Source organism: Armigeres subalbatus, chromosome 2 (assembly GCF_024139115.2).
Source record: "Armigeres subalbatus isolate Guangzhou_Male chromosome 2, GZ_Asu_2, whole genome shotgun sequence".
Lineage (NCBI taxonomy): Eukaryota > Metazoa > Arthropoda > Insecta > Diptera > Culicidae > Armigeres > Armigeres subalbatus.
In genome coordinates, this window is record NC_085140.1 from 464,604,735 (window position 1) to 464,622,068 (window position 17,334).

At 47.9% G+C, this 17,334-nt stretch overlaps 1 protein-coding gene across 1 annotated transcript; it reads right to left on the reverse strand.

Moving 5' to 3' along the window:
- Positions 1-11,647: 11,647 nt before the first annotated feature.
- Positions 11,648-14,168, reverse strand: LOC134210543 (uncharacterized). Its single transcript, XM_062686589.1, has 2 exons — positions 13,013-14,168; positions 11,648-12,969 (listed from the first exon to the last, which is right to left on the reverse strand). Exons 1-2 carry the CDS (start codon positions 14,166-14,168, stop codon positions 11,648-11,650), a joined length of 2,478 nt encoding a protein of 825 aa, XP_062542573.1.
- Positions 14,169-17,334: the final 3,166 nt, after the last annotated feature.

Consider the following 17,334-nt stretch of genomic DNA (forward strand, 5'->3'; position numbering starts at 1 on the left):
TACCGTTTTATCACGGGGTTACCGCTGTGCGGTGTGATTTGGTTGAGCTAGGCACACCATTTTAGCAGTTACGCCAATTTTATTGGACTTTTTCGGCCCACAGGCCGGTTCTTCCCCTCACAGAGAGGGAATTTGAACCAGATCAGGCCCTCCCCGTGCGGTGGGGAGGTCATAAAACATTCCAGTCGTGAAGTGCGCATTCTTGCGAACATTTGGATAGTGCGGTTTATCCCGGAAGTGGCCCTTTAAGGGCAGAAAAGGTCGGTCAAGTGCGGCTGTTTCGGCAAAGTCCTTTCCTCAGTACCATCGGATCGGAAAGTTTTGACTTGCCGAAATTAAAAGTGCTAATTAGGTGCACTCCCTGCAGGGAGGCACACTTTTGACCGTAAGTGAACTGGGGATCGCCCATTTTGTTGGGACGATATTTTGCCAGTGAAGAGGCAAATACAGTGCTGGGTACTGCTGCCCTACCGGGGAAGAGGTAGGAGCACGTGTTTGGTGTAGTGTTTGTGCGGTGAGGTTGAACCCCCGCGGAAGATTGTTACCAGGATCCGTCCCCTGCGGCAGTGAGCGAACCAGGAACCCCCCTCCCCTTCCACTAAGTACTTCCCCTCCCCCGACCCCCCCGACTGAAACTGAACTGAAAGATCAAAATGTGATCCAGATCCACCGGATCACAAGGAATGCTGGCCAGCAAAGAGAGAACACCCCTCTCCTCGTCATCACGCTTAGCGGGACCTCAAGACCGGAACACATCTTTTTCGGTTTCTTGAGGTGCCCCACTCGACCCTACTATCCGTCTCCCATGCAGTGCTTCAACTGTTGGGATTTCGGTCACACAAAGACTAGATGTAAAGCCTCTAAAGCCACGTGTGGGAACTGCTCGGGTTTCCACCCGATCGCAGAGGACAAAAGGTGCGACCTGTCGCCCTTTTGCTCCAAGTGTAGCAGTGGCCAGCACCCCCGCAAAAGCAGAGCCTGCCCAGCGTATAGATTGGAGAACGATGTCCAGCGGATAAAGGTCGACCGGGACTGTACCTACCCCGAAGCGCGACGCATCCTGCAGCTGGAAAAGAGTGGAGAGCCAACGTACGCTGAAGTCGCCAATGCAGGTCAAACCTCTAGGAGGAACTCTGCGCGGCGGGTGCCCGAAGAGAGCTCTCAGCAAAGTGGACCAATTCAACCGACTATGGCTACACTACTTGCCGCCCTCGCCGAAAAGGACGAGAGAATCCGAAAACTGGAAGCCATGATGGAGGAAAGCCTCCGAAGGAATGCCGAGCTCCAAGATAAACTGGACAAAATTATAAACAGCCAGCTCCTTCAAACAGCAGCAACTCCCCAAGCAATCGGAATTGATGAAATCGACTTGATGGACGACACACTCACGTCCGTCGAGAAACCGGAAGGGCCCAGCCCTGCCCTTAACAGCTCCTTTACCGAAGTCGAACCCACCCCTCAGACCCTATCCAAAGCTGACTCCCAAGATACTTCTCGGATCTCCCCTGACCTTGTTTTCCTCTCACCCCATCAAGGAGAGAGTGAACTCAGGTGACGTTACGCCGAAACGATCGGCAACAGCAGAACGATCTGCACACTCGACACCCACCAGTGTCACTAAAGCGCGGATATCTCCTCAAACTTCCGGCCTCAAGATCGCCGGGAAGAGGAATATCGCTAGCACGTCGCCAGATCCAACCACCGAGCCCAAGAGTATCCCAAAAACCCAACGGCTTAACGCCAAGAACAGCGGTTCTACCGCTAAATAATTGGAACCTTCAACTCCAATGTTACAGCCTCCAACGTGCCACAAATCTCGAACACCACCAACACCAATGAGCCGACGTCGGACCCAGGTAGCCGAGGCACCATTGGACCGGACGCTATAACCCAACCGGAACCTTTGGAACGACCCCGGCGGCTGGTAAAGGCCGAGGACGAAGAATTACAATGGATCGTCGGGGCGCCGGTAGACCGGACGTCAAGACCCAACCGGAACGACCGGACCGACCTCGGCATCCAGAGGACGAAGAAATAAAGAAGAGCCTGTCCAGATTCTTTGGTAGTCGGGGCCCCCCAGTGCGGACGTCATTCCCACACCGGAACTGGGGAACACTCTCCGGCACCATTGGATAGACGGAAGAGGGACGCATCATCCCCCTGCAAGCATAGCAAGCGCAAGGTATCAAGCCGCTGTTTCTCCGGTGGACTCCGAGGGAAGCAAGCGTTTCCCTGTTGGCGTTCTTGGGACGCTCTTTTATTCCCCGACGGACGACGTGGGATGCAAGCTGCAAGCGCAAAGCCAACATCTTCAAGTCACCACAAACCTCTCCCTCCTTCCAAGGCCGCGTTCCGGGCAACCCGGGGACCTCCACCCGGGCCATAAGTCCCAACAGTTTCAGCGTCCTGGGCTCCCCGGGCACTCCAACCCGGGTGATAAGTCCCACCTCCGTGGCTCTTCTCCCACTTTAAGCGGTACTAGCCGAGCCGGCTCCACCCGGCCACACAATGTATCGTCCAGTGGTTCCAGTTCTTCCTCGTCGTCACCCCTTGACGCACTGAGCTCCGGGCCAGCCAGTGGATCATCCTCTTCCATCGGCTCCGGCCCGTCCAGGATTCCTCCAGGTACGGTAAGAAACACTCCCCCTTCTTTATCGTCCCCTTTCCCAACCCCGGCCCTCCCGCTGGAAGTTAAGTACTGCCTCCAATGGAACATCAACGGGTACTGGAACAACCTTCCGAACCTTGAGCTGCTGGTGCACCACAGCCCACCATGGACCATCGCTCTCCAAGAGGTGAACCGAGTTTCCGACGCCCTCATGGACCGAACGCTCGGAGGCAAGTACCGTTGGACCAGCAAGGTTGGGAACAATTTTAGGCACTCCGTAGCTATCGGGGTGCTGGTGGACATCCCCTTCGATGTCCTCGATATCGATGAGGACCTGCCGGCTGTCGGTGTCCGGCTACATGGAGCTTTGCCTATCACGATCATCAATTTGTACATCCCCTGCGGCGCCTTCCCCGCCGTCAGAAGAAAGGTAAGAAATTTGATCGAAAATGCTACATCCCCCCTACTCCTCCTCGGGGACATGAACGCCCACCACCCCATGTGGGGAGGGTCAAGTGCCGACCCTCGCGGCTCCGTCCTAGCCGATGCGTTCCAAGAAGGCGACCTCGTCACTCTCAATGACGGGGCTCCTACATTTTTCAACGGGCACTCCGCAACTGCCATCGACGTATCCGCGGTAAGTAGGTCCGTTCTGTCGCGTTTCTCCTGGGAAGCCAGCACCGACCTATACGGTAGTAACCACTACCCGATCCAGATCTCCACCAACGCATCCCCTCCTGTGGAAGTTAAGCGACCCCGTTGGAAATACGATGAAGCGGACTGGGAGGAGTACGAGCGCGCCACGTCAACGGCCTGCGCGGACCAACCTCCATCGTCCATTTCCGACTTCACCAACATGGTCCTTGTCGCAGCACAGCATGCCATCCCACGGTCTAGCGGCCGTCCCGGCCGTCGCGCCCTTAGATGGTGGTCCGAGGAAACTCGGCGTGCGGTTAAGGCCAGGCGAAAAGCCCTTCGGGCTTTGAGAAAGTTAAGTCCCAACCACCCTCTCAGGCCTGACGCCCTAGATCTGTATAAGGAGAAACACCGACAGTGTAAGATCATTATCAGGGAAGCAAAATCCAAGCAATGGGAGGATTTCATCGATAGCATCAACCCGTCCCAGACCTCCGCCGAACTTTGGAGGCGGGTAAACGCGATTAGTGGGAAATCGAGGGGTTCTCCAATCCACCTCGATCAGGGCAACCGCACAATCTCTGACCCTGCACAAGTCGCGAATGCTCTCGGCGACTATTTTGCTTCCCTGGTAGCTGTTTCCCAGTACCCAGCAGACTTCCAGAGAAACATCACTTCCCATAATCTTCACCTCAACACCACTCTTATTCCCGCGGACCCCCCCGGCTGCCTGCTGAACCACCCCTTCTCAGCAGGAGAGTTGGCCCACGCGCTCGCCAAGTGCAAAGGGAACTCATCCGGGCCGGATGAGTTGGGGTATCCCATGATCAAACGGCTCTCTCCGGTCGCGAAGGCCCTTTTTCTGAACCTCGTCAACAACATTTGGGAAAACCGCACTTTTCCTGACGAGTGGAGGAAAAGCTATGTCATCCCCATCCCGAAGAGTAGTGTTAACAGCCGCGACGCTTCCAAATTTAGGCCAATTTCCCTGACCTCGTGCGCGTCCAAAACTGTCGAAAGGATGGTCAATCGGCGGCTTAGGGAAAAACTGGAAGCGGACGGAAGGTTAGGCCATCGTCAACACGCTTTCCGCCCAGGATATGGCACCAGCACCTATTTTGCCAACCTGGGTAGTGTGCTCCAAGAGGCGTACGAGGAAGGCAAGCATGTTGACCTAGTGTCACTTGACATCGCCAAAGCTTTCAGCCGGACCTGGACCCCATTGGTCCTCAGAAAGCTACAAGACTGGGGGATCACTGGCAACATGCTTGCATTCATCAAAAACTTCCTCTCTCGACGAACCTTCCAGGTGCTCATCAGGGCACTGCATCCAACGAGTATCCCGAAGAAACCGGCGTCCCCCAAGGGTCGGTCCTAGCGGTAACATTATTCCTTATCGCTATGGACGGGGTCTTCAACTCTCTGCCTGCAAATGTCTACGTATTTGTATACGCAGACGACATCCTGTTGGTTGTCGTTGGAAGTACACCCGGAAGAACCAGGATTAGAACCCAAGCGGCAGTTACCACCATTCTTCGGTGGGCTTCTTCCGTCGGTTTTGTACTCAACGCCGGTAAATGTGTCCGGGGACACGTGTGCAGCGGGCGGCACCAGCTAGCGGGGCCATCCATTAAACTCGGCTCGGAGGCCATCCCCAACCGGAAGATCGTCCGTGTTCTTGGTGTCGACATCGACCGGAAGCTTTCCTTTTTACCGCACTTCCGAGCGGTTAAGGAAGCCTGCAAACCCCGCGTTAACCTCATCAAAACCCTCTCCAAAAAGCACCGCACCAACAACAGGAGCACGAGGCTTAACGTCGGGCAAGCCATCATTGACAGCCGCCTGCTCTATGGCCTAGAGCTTACATGCCCTGCCTACAGAAGCCTAATCAACATCCTATCGCCTGTTTTTAACAGCTACGTCCGGACAGCTTCTGGTTTACTCCCGTCCACCCCGGCTGAAGCTTCATGTGTTGACGCTGGCATCCTCCCTTTCCGGCACCGTATCTTAATGGCCATCTGCCGCAAAGCCGCCTCTTTCGCTGCCTCTACCTCAGGCGATGTCAGGATCCCTCTCCTCGATGAGGCTGACCGGATCCTGAGAAGTGTAGCCGGTACCAGTCTCCCCCCAGTGGCGCGGGTTCACTGGCACGGAGCGAAGGGCTGGCTGACGCCCTCAGTAAAAATCGACCACACCATCGCCTCGCGGTTCAAAAGGGGAGACAACACTGAGGAACTCCGGCGGTCCGTTTCAGAACTGCTCGCAACACGTTTCCGGAACAGCGAAATCCGGTACACTGATGGCTCTGTATCCAGCCGAGGAGTCGGCTTCGGAGTCTACGGACCCAATCTGGCCAGGTCGGAGAGCCTGCCACGCCAGTGCAACATCTTTTCCGCTGAAGCCGCCGCTGTCTTTGTTGCGGCCACTACCCCAGCAAATAAACCAATCGTGGTCCTCACCGACTCTGCAAGCGTGGTTTCTGCTCTCCAAAGCGAGACACCCAAGCACCCCTGGATCCAGGGAATTCTATCTGGAATGATACCAGGTACCACCTTTGCCTGGATCCCCGGCCATTGCGGTATCAGGGGAAACAACGAAGCTGACGCCCTGGCTTGTGTCGGACATGAAGGCCTGCTATACACGCGTTCCGTCCCGCTGGCCGACGTTAAGAAATGGACGAAGAGCGTCGTCGGCCAGGACTGGGCTCGGATATGGAACAGCAACAGGTGGCTCTTCCTCAGGAAAATCAAGGAACCACCGACTCCTGGAATGAACCAGCCACCCAGAAAGAACAGCAGGTCATCTCTAGACTCCGAACAGGCCACACAAGGGTTTCTCACAATTTTGGCGGGGGCCCTTTCCGGTCCACTTGTGAACTATGCGACACGGAAAACAGCGTAGAGCACTTCATCTGTCGGTGCCCCAAATATGACTACCCCCGAAACCTCTACGGAATTCCAGGTAGCATTCGGGACGCACTGGCGGATGACGAAGCTGCAATGGCCGCCATCTTTTGCTTCCTGAAGGATGCCCGTTTATTCCACGAAGTTTAGCATCCCGACAGCTCACAACATGAAGCCTCGGGAATGAGGCCTTTTATATCAGGCGAACGGGCATTTCCTAAATATAAGACCCACCCCCCCAGCGATCATTGTTCCGTTTCGGCTGGGGGGGCTTCGACCTTCCCTATCTGTAACTGTACCTCGCCAAACCAACATACATGCCATGCCAATTCGCATTCGAATTTTTTTCCACTCCTTTATTGAAGGACATCGATAAAAAGCCTTCGAGCATTTTTCAGGCTCCCTCCGAATTTTTCGGATTCTGAATATCGTCACACTCAACAAGTGGCGTTCTGATCCTTTCATCGAAGAAAGGTCGAAAAATAAAAGGATCTCTGTCAAATTGGCAAACATTGGCGAGGACTTAACGGATAAGGCCTCAACTGCAACTTCAACCCTTCAGGGGCAAAACATTACCACCGGAGAACAGCGCATCAGTAACATCACAGCAGAACATCACAACACGGATCTACAGGAACCAGGGGAATGCATATTTAAGGAAGGCAAAGTAGGAAGTCAACCCCCACAGGACTGACCAGGACCAAAATGACCCTACCCACGTCGATCACCCGTATCCAACTCGGATTGTGTACCATCGTCTTAAGTGTTTCTGTTTTATTTTAATTGTTTTCATCTGTGCATACATTTTTATTATTTCACTTTACGACAAAATTTTAAAATGTTAGGATTAAATAGTTTAATAACAAATGGCGATGCCCTTGGCTGGCACGCAGGGCGGCCCCTCCGGTCGACCCTCTCTTATATTCTGCACTACTAAATCACCATCGGCGGGACCCAAGGTTGGCCCGCAAAGGGAACTCCTCCAGTTCCCTTTCATCCCTGTGTTGAACTTAATCCTAGAATTAAAAAAACACATTAATAAAGTTTAAAAAAAAAAAAAAAAAACGTAACCAAAATGCTCAAAGAAACCAAATTCGAGAAAACCCCCCACCTCTGGATGTAGGTCAACTGGCGTTCACCAAACGACACGGAGTAAAAAACAAGAGACAGGATAACGTAGTAGTCGCCGAGGACGGGCAACAGACGTTCCTTGATGAAAATCAAAGGAAGTTACATAAAGAAGCCCTTCGTCAAATCAGAGAATAGGAATACTTCAAGTGAAAGGCTAACTATATACAATACTGTAAGAATATTCCTTTACGCAGAACGTACTGCTTGGACATATCCCAGCACTTGCTTTTCCAAGCTTAATTACAAATCGCAATAACTCCTAAACCAGATAGTCGACCTGCTAGCACTAATCCAATTAAACCCTATCACTATACAAATTCCATTCTAAATAATCCATCTTTGCTTTAAGCTATCGTACTAAACCAGAATAAATTTAGTTATTTTCACTAATGAAAGTTTTTCTAATTTTAGGACAACATTATGAAGGCTACCACGCTCATCATTTTCGCCGTGATCATCTCTTCATCTACAGCAAGATCCTCCCCTAGCATCCAAATAACCGATCTCCAACGAAATCCTGGTTTATTAACACTAGACATTGGGAAAACCTTTGTAAAAATTGGGAAGCATCAAATTTACCACACAATTGACTTGAAACGATACGAACCAATTCTTGCAAAGCTCGAAATTATCCTCCAAGGAATCAAAAGTTTTGAAAATTATACAGATATAACCAAAATGCTTGAGTCAAAATTTAGCAATACTCAAACTCTGTTTCACAACCTAATGCCAAGACATAGAAACAGACGAGGATTGTTCAATTTTCTCGGTTCTACTCTAAAACAAATTACAGGCAATCTGGACGATAATGATCTAATAAAAATTTCGGAGAATATCAGAAAGTTAGAGTCCAATAACAAAATTTTGATAAACGAAAATAACGAACAAGTCCAAATCAATAGCCAACTTCAAGATAGGATGAATAGAATTATCAGACAGTTAGAAAAGGACCATGATCAAATCAAACGAAGTCTAATAGATTCACGAACTAGTTCAGGTGTAGCGAAAAATTTGATAATTCTACAAGACATTCTAAAAACCAATATTTTAATTGATAATGTAAATGATCACTTTAGAACCATTTTTGAAATAGTACAGCTAGCCAAATTAAGAGTTATTTCCAAAGATATTTTGACTCCTGATGAATTAAAAATTATAATACAACAATTTGAAACCCAAAAGCTTAACGTAGAAACCGTAGATCAAATGTACGAATTCCTTGAAATAAGCAGCTTCCATAATGAAACTAAGATTATTTTTGTAATTGAAATTCCCTCGCTCGAAACTCTTGCCTATAAAACTCTCTTACTAGAACCTTTGATAATTAAAGATAGGACGCTGAAGGTACCGGCAACCATAGCAATCATCAACGATTTCAATCTCTACTTCATCAACAAACCCTGCCAGGAAATAGGACGCAACCACATCTGTAGCTTGGAAAACCTTCAAAACTCGACAAACGATGGCTGTTTCTCAATGCTTCTCAACGGAAAACCAGCAAACTGCTCATTTAAGGAAGTAAGCCAAGTATCGGTGGTAAAACCATTAACCCCAAATCATTTGGTCGTCAAGCAAATCAAAAACCAAGAGATCATTACTTCTTGTGGAATACATAACAGAACTCTAACTGGCACATTTTTAATAGAATACCATAACTGTACTATCTATATCGATGGGTTGGAATTCACCAACAAAGAATGGTATAAAACAGGTCAGTTATCAATCGTTCCACTGGACGGTTTGGACATCCAAATTAAAGACCTAGAGCCTGAGATGAGTTTCGAAAAAATCCACATCAACAATAGACATCATCTGGATTCTCTAAGAAAAACCATGAATTCTGTCGTACTAACGTTAATGTCTTTATCAGGCGTCAGCCTGCTTGCCATTATAATCACCATTTTATTTTATATGAGCAGAAAAATTTTCCATGAGAAGCAACGTGCCAAACCAACCGGAAACGAGGACGTTTCGGACTTCAAGGAGGGGCCAGTTACGGACGTAAATGCAACCAGAGTCAAATTGCTGGAACAGCAACTGTTAGCGTCCAACTCTAAGCTAGCCACATTGGACCGGACGTAACCGGAGACCAACACCTTGCACATTCCGCACCGGTGTTATTGGAGCCGCGACCGACGCCCATGATTGATGGTTCTTACCAGTATCAGCATAAAGTATTCCCCAGCTAGGTTCCATAATAATTAGTTAACAATAAAATTCATTCGTATTTCTTCACTCGAGCAGACAGGTCGATTGTTTAGTTTTTTTTTAAAAACGTATCTCGAACGACCAAAAACATAAGTTATATACCATGCACAATTGTAATTACCTACACGACACGCCACAGCTCTTGTTTTCTTTTCTATACCTACAACGATGCTTTATCATAGGCACCTAACAGCTAACCGAAAAGAACCAAAAGCAGCAAAGGTAGATTAAAAATAATTAATTCTCGGCAACACACGGGAGTTCATCGCTGTAATACAGGTACGCTTGCACGTAGACGATGAACATATCCAACCGGAAAACCCCGCTCAAGCAAACAAATTATTCACTCTCTGGTAGTAGCAAGATTGTAGATAGGTAATTAAGAAAGAAGCGGGTTTTGGATTTTTGTATGAGTGTGGAATATTTAAAAACTTTTGAACCGAAAACATTTAGTTAGCTACTAGAACTTTGGCGCGACCCCTTGGTTGGGCGCGAAGGGGGCTTCATATAAGCCCTACTTCTCTTTATATTAAGAAACTAGTGATGAACTTAATTTCAAATTAAAAAATCACTTTAATAAAGATAAAAAAAAAAAAAAAAATCCGTATCCCTTTTGCGAGGCGTCACAAAAACAATGAATCAAGTAATTGCTGTTGGTGTTCCATAGAACTCGTCGTGGAACTTCCAACAATAGAAGCTCTGTAATGTCTTTACGGTACTTTTTCCATCACACTGCTGCGTCTTCTGCAAGCTCAGCATCCCTCGACAAGTCAGCTGCCCAGAGAGATTGAATGTACATCTTGGCATTCACTACCACTGGTCCGAGGAGCCCGAGTGGATCGAAAAGTTGAGACATCTCGGAAACCACAATTCGTTTAGTCACGATATCCAGTTCTGAGAGAGCAGGAACTTTGAATTTGAATACGTCCCGCTGGGGGAAACACAACAACCCTAAGGTTTTAACTGCCTGCGAACGATCGACCTCTAATTCTGCGGAAGTCTCTCATAACTCTTCGGGAGCGTTGCTTAGAACTGTTGAATAGTTCGAAGCCCACTTTCGAAGTAGAAAACCAGCGGACTTCATAATTTCCGTCAGCTGCTTGCATGTTTCGACCATTGTATCGTGGTCGTCATGTCCGAAGAGATTGAATGTACATCTTGGCATTCACTACCACTGGTCCGAGGAGCCCGAGTGGATCGAAAAGTTGAGACATCTCGGAAACCACAATTCGTTTAGTCACGACATCCAGTTCTGGGAGAGCAGGAACTTTGAATTTGAATACGTCCCGCTGGGGGAAACACAACAACCCTAAGGTTTTAACTGCCTGCGAACGATCGACCTCTAATTCTGCGGAAGTCTCCCATAACTCTTCGGGAGCGTTGCTTAGAACTGTTGAATATTTTTTTTTTTTTTTGGTCTTTATTAAAGTGACAACTGTTGAATAGTTCGAAGCCCACTTTCGAAGTAGAAAACCAGCGGACTTCATAATTTCCGTCAGCTGCTTGCATGTTTCGACCATTGTATCGTGGTCGTCATGTCCGAAGATGACGTCATCTACGTAGGTACCTGTCAGTATCGCTGGTACCGCCAGTGGAAAGTGCAGTCCTTCGTCGATGGCCAGTTGTTTTAACACGCGTGCAGCATGGAATGGCGAACTTGCAAGACCATACGTGACAGTTTTCAATTGGAAAGTACGGATAGGTTTCGATTGCTTTCCACGCCAGAGAATTTGCTGAAATTGCCGGTCATCGAGCGTTGCTTAGAACTGTTGAATATTTTTTTTTTTTGGTCTTTATTAAAGTGACAACTGTTGAATAGTTCGAAGCCCACTTTCGAAGTAGAAAACCAGCGGACTTCATAATTTCCGTCAGCTGCTTGCATGTTTCGACCATTGTATCGTGGTCGTCATGTCCGAAGATGACGTCATCTACGTAGGTACCTGTCAGTATCGCTGGTACCGCCAGTGGAAAGTGCAGTCCTTCGTCGATGGCCAGTTGTTTTAACACGCGTGCAGCATGGAATGGCGAACTTACAAGACCATACGTGACAGTTTTCAATTGGAAAGTACGGATAGGTTTCGATTGCTTTCCACGCCAGAGAATTTGCTGAAATTGCCGGTCATCGGGGTGGACCCATATCTGCCGGAACATTTTTTCTGCATCAGCTGTTATGACAAATCGTGGCAGACGGACGGAGGGTTGGCTGAACCGTTGGTCCGACGTAGAGTGCTTCATTCAGCGATAGCGAGGCTGCTCCACGACAGGAACCGTCAAATACCACCCGTGTTTTGGTGGGAGTACTGTCTGGGCGCTGGATGGCATGGTGGGATAAGAAAAACTGTGAGCTACGCGGCGCGACGGAAACCGGCTCCATGTGACCCAACCTCTCACACTCCTCCAGGAACTCTGTATAACTGCGACGGAGATCTTCATCTGCGACAAATCTTTTCTCCATGTGTTGGAATCTCCGGAGCGCCGAGGTATACGAATCTCCAAGCATCGACACCTTTTCTTCCTTGAGCGGAAGTCGTACGACGTATCGGCCCGTCTCATCACGAGCGATGGTATTTTGGAAGTGATCTTCGCAAAGTTGTTCATCTGGAGTTAAAGCCTTACCATCATCAAAATTTTCAATCTCCCAAAACCGCTGAAGCTGCGTATCGAGTCTGTCTTCGACACAAATGTGGCAAGTCTGCGTTTTTGTGGTTTCATTCATTGGCTGTTCTAGTTTTCCACAGACGATATATCCCAGAACCGTTTTTTGTAGCTTAGGATAACCAGGAGTGATAAATATCTGCTCGTGTTGGAGAAGATCGAAGAACAGAGCAGCTCCAATAATGATATCCACACCTTGACTGATGTTGAATTGTGGATCAGCGAGTGGGAGATGCCTTGGGATCCTCCAACAAGAGATATCAATGTGGTGTCCCGGCAGCGAGACGGTAAGCTTCGGCAGCACGAGGCAGTCCAGTTCGGCGTTGAAGGATTCAAAACGAGAAGCGTTCGATAGTTTCACAGCGTAGCGGACGTTGACGATGGATTGTCCGATGCCACTAACTGGCGAATTCAACTTGGTCCGCTTCAAACGAAGCTTTTGACATAATGCTTCGGAAATAAAACTTGGCTGTGAACCACTGTCTAACAGGGCTCTGGCGTGAACGTACTGGTTGTCTGCATCTTTCACCTTTATCACTGCTGTTGACAGAATAACCGTTGACTGCCAGAATTGGGTGTTCACTTCTGCACTTTGACAAGAGGTGGATGGAGAAACGAAATCAACCGACGTAAACGACGAATTTGGGAAAGGATGACCGCGCGACAACTGCGAACGAAACGACGACGTGACAGGTGGTGAGGCGACCGCGGGCCCTTCCGACGGAGAGCTTTCGATATGATTCGGAACGAAATGCGACAATTGACGAGGCGCCAAAGTGTTTGCTTCAGCGGGTTTGTTCGCAGCTACTAGCTGCCTTGTAGTTGCCACTGGTTATGAACCAGAAGCCGATGAGAGAGGCGGAAAATGTACCAACGTGATGCTTCTTGTCGCATCTCTTGCAGGAACCGCTGGTGCAATTCTTTGCTTGATGCGCAATTAATACACAGCCCGTGTTTCTTCGCGACTTCAAACCGTTATTGGGGGGAGAGCATTCGGAATTGTTCACACTGAAACGGGAAGTGTGCCTGCTTGCAGCTACCACACTTGGAGCACATTGTCGGAAACAACGAACAGTGACTTGGCTTGCCTTGGATAGGGTATTTGCCGATTGGGAGAGCTTAAGCGTTTGGATTATCCGCGATCTTCTATGGATAACCTCGAGGAGGTCTTTGTACTTCGGGTAGTCTTCTTCATCGGAAACAAGTGTCTCCCACTCACGGAGTGTAACAGCATCAAGACATTGGCTCAATTTTTCAACTAGAAAGGAATTCCAATGATTCTCAGCACCTTCGAGTTTATCCAGCAACTGTACGTGACGATGGCACTCATCAGCAAGATCTGCAAGTCCCTGTGCAGACTCTTTTCTCAGAGTAGGAATCGTAAGTAATGCAGACATGTGCCGCTTTACCAGAAAATTTGAATTTTCGAAGCGTTCTTTCAACAAGTTCCACGCTACGAGATAATTGTTAGCGGAAATCTCGAACGATGATATGAGGCGAGCTGCTTCGCCAGAAAGTGCAGCTCGCAAATAATGCATTTTTTGTACAGCCGTTAGTTGTACGCTCGAATGAATTAGCGAGACGAAAAGATCGCGGAATGACACCCAATCATCGAGATTCCCAGAGAACTCCTTCAATTTTATTTCAGGCAAACGAACGCTCGACGTAATGGGGACGGAAGCCAATAATGGTTGAGCAGGAGGGGGTGGCGGAGGTACGGGTGCTTGTACGGGAAGTTTACCCTGTAACGAAGCCTTCAATTCAAAGTAAAGGGTTTGAAATTCTTCCCTTTCTTGCAAAAACTCTTCTTCTGCATCTTCAAGAATCTCAATTTCATCTTGTGTTTCCTCAAATTCTTGCCCCAACGCATCAAGTCGTTGAATGCGTACGGGTAACTGATCATTTTTTGTGGCATCGAACGTGTCAGCAAACGATTTTATTAAATTTGCGGAACCCAAAATATTTGTCCGCCGACGATACAGAATTTTCAATTTTGTTTGCTTAGTCGCCTTCTTTGGGGGCGTCATTTTGGCCAAACCCTTCACCGAAAAAAAGAAGTCAAGTACCTGTGTTTGCTGCTACCTGCTACAACCTTACCCCAACTTCTCCTTAGGGTCTGAGTACCTTCCGTGCTACGGCGGCAGACGAAGAAATACGATCCAAACAACTGCTACTGCTCCGATGGATGACGACGTTACGACGATGATGATGACAATGCTCCACTATGAGTGCACTTACCCTATTGCACTTGCGGGCGATGGTGATGATTCGATGAGAAGGCACAAATAGCAGATGACGATGATGATTTCTTGCGACCGACAGGTAAGACTGCAACAACGGCGACGACTGGATACTGTCCGTTGCTATTGTCCGTTCAGTGATGATGACGACGACGATATGATTCTAGTGTGCACTTGTTGACGACGATGACGATGAATCGACGGGAGCACGTGCTTAGCACTAACCGGCGACGATGCGATATCGACTCTCTGATGCAGATAGGCGGCAATAAACTGATGGTGCTGCTGCAACCGACGATAGGACCAGTTTCGTACCGCTGGGGTATCGAAAACGATGTAGACGACGTGATAGCTTTCTCCACACGTGGTGTTGAGGTTAGCCCAACACACAGCAACCTCCTCCCGGGATTCGGCACCAATGTTACGGGAGTAAATTTGCTAGAATTTCGCCGAATTGGTCTCTGTTCTGAACAGGACACTTGCAGTGCGGCAAGTGGATTCCCGACGGTTAGAAGTAGTTTTCGGACCGCGTTAAAGAACGAGCGTTTACTTTACTGTTCGATGGTTTGTATTCAACTGAGATTGTGTAATTCGTGTCTTCATGTGAGTGTGTCTAGCATGACTTTGGAGGTAAGGTGAACAAGGTAAGTTACAATTTGTTTTTGCAGGTATTTGTTAACATTTCAGAGTAATTCAATTTATTATTTCAGGTGATTATATGAGATGCCGTTCACAACAGTATGCAAAGACTATGACAACTCTAAAACCTTTTCGCAGAGGCTCAAATCTGCACAAATACCACGATCCGTATCGATGGAACCGAGATTTGCTACGCCAACGCTAAACAGATCGTCACGATCGATGCCTCTACAATCATCCTCGAATCCATTACACCCTATGCGACCTCAACGAGGGAATGTCATCGAAGAAGAAGAACTGAATATCGCCCCGTACACAGGAACAACAGAGCCTTCTACCAACGCATCAACGCAAGCGATTCAGACCGCAGGAATGGAACCTTTAGGACAGGACTACGAGGTCAACGCAATAAGGACACAAACCAATTGGTCGTTGAATCAAAACCAGTTTCCCTATAACCAAAGGACAGAAGATAAAATTGCATGTTGGCAATGTCAACAGCGAGGCCACACTTTCATGTCATGTCAGAACCCAAAAACGTTCTTCTTCTGCTACAGATGTGGGAAAAGGGTTTCACCTCTCAAAATTGTCCGGACTGTGTCGCCAGAATGTCACAAGCTATTCCGGAGGCAACTATTCCTGCTGATCAAGGAAACGCCAGGACGGGGTTCCCTCAATGAAGGGGATGGATACTCCGTCTCATGCTAGTATCCCTTCACTACAAGAAACTCCTCACTTCCGTCACGTGAGCTCCATTATCTTCGACTTAACAGCAGGTGATAATCGCCCATATGCAGACGTATGCATCATGGGGAAAACTCATCGGGCTTTATTGGACAGCGGAGCAACCAGTTGTTTAATGGGAAAAAAACCTACTTCTCATAATGTCAGAGCTTAACATCACAAAGTATCCTGTTCACGGAACCATCAGAACAGCTGACAACACTCTTCATCCAGTTTCTTTTTACGCCTTCGTTCCTCTTGAATACAACAACAAAAAGTCAGTAGTTCCCATAGTATGCGTGGAATCTCTTCCAGAGACATTCATACTAGGTATGAGTTTCTGGAATTTGTTTGGGATAAAAATCGTTGCGTGTGAAGCAGAATTTACGGTAGAGGAAGCTGACACCAAAACAAAGCCACTGACCAAGGAGCAAAAGCAAGCCCTGCAAGATACAATAAGTTTGTTACCTTCTTCCAAAAACACCGGAAAGCTAGGGTGAACCAATGTTTACCATCATAAGATCGATACAGGCACAACAACGCCTTTCAAGGTGAAATATAACTCTATCTCCAAGTTCTTGTTGAACGACCTAAACAAAGAAGTTGACAGGATGCTAAGCATGGACGTAATTGATGAAGCAAGCTGTTGTCCATGGAATAACCCCGTAGTAGCCGTAAAGAAGAAAGATGGATCGATGCGACTATGCCTGGACGCAAGAAAACTCAACAGCATTATAATCCAAGAAGCTTACCCAATCCCACACATTGCTTCCATAATGAACAATCTAGGAGGATCTCGTTTTCTGTCTTCCATAGACCTCGAAGCAGCCTTCTGGAAAATTCCACTAGACGATTAGGGAGTGAGTGCTAGTAATGGACCCCTTAACGACGGAAACTTACTTCAATCGCTTCGCTAGAGTAAGACTCATGACAAATTGCCATTCTGCAGCACTAGATGACAATCAACAGGTATCAGCATCGCGTTTCGTACATAACACATGGTAAAACATTCATTTTTACTACTAAAATATGTATTTTAAAAGTATGTAGCCAGGTTGCCTATTATGGCCACCCCCGGGTCCATAATACGCAACATCGAGTTTGTTTACATACGTATTATGGTCCCTCCATTTGATTCACATGTTCCATTTCCACATGTTCCTGTTGCATATTATGGACCCCCCCTTCTGTGCTAGTAATGGACCCTCTAGCGCGTTTACATTCATAAATTAGTTAATATAACTAAATTCCAGTCTCCCAGTGCAAAACAATTGGATGGAACTACTACCCTGATAAGTGAAGCAACTTTATCCTATGGAAGTTTGCAGGAAATTGTAGATTCAAGCGTAAACTCTCGGTTTTTGTTCAGGGGGTCCATTATACGCACGGGGTCCATTACTAGCACTCACTCTCTAGAACCTAAGGTGTTCGTCTATCTAGACGACCTGGTCATCGCCACAGATAGCTTCGAAGATCACCTAGCACTACTCAAAGAAATAGCAAAATGACTCAAGGCGGCGGATTTAACCATTAACACTGAAAAGTTGACCTTCTGTCGTCGCAGCATAAAATACCTTGGATATATATTGGA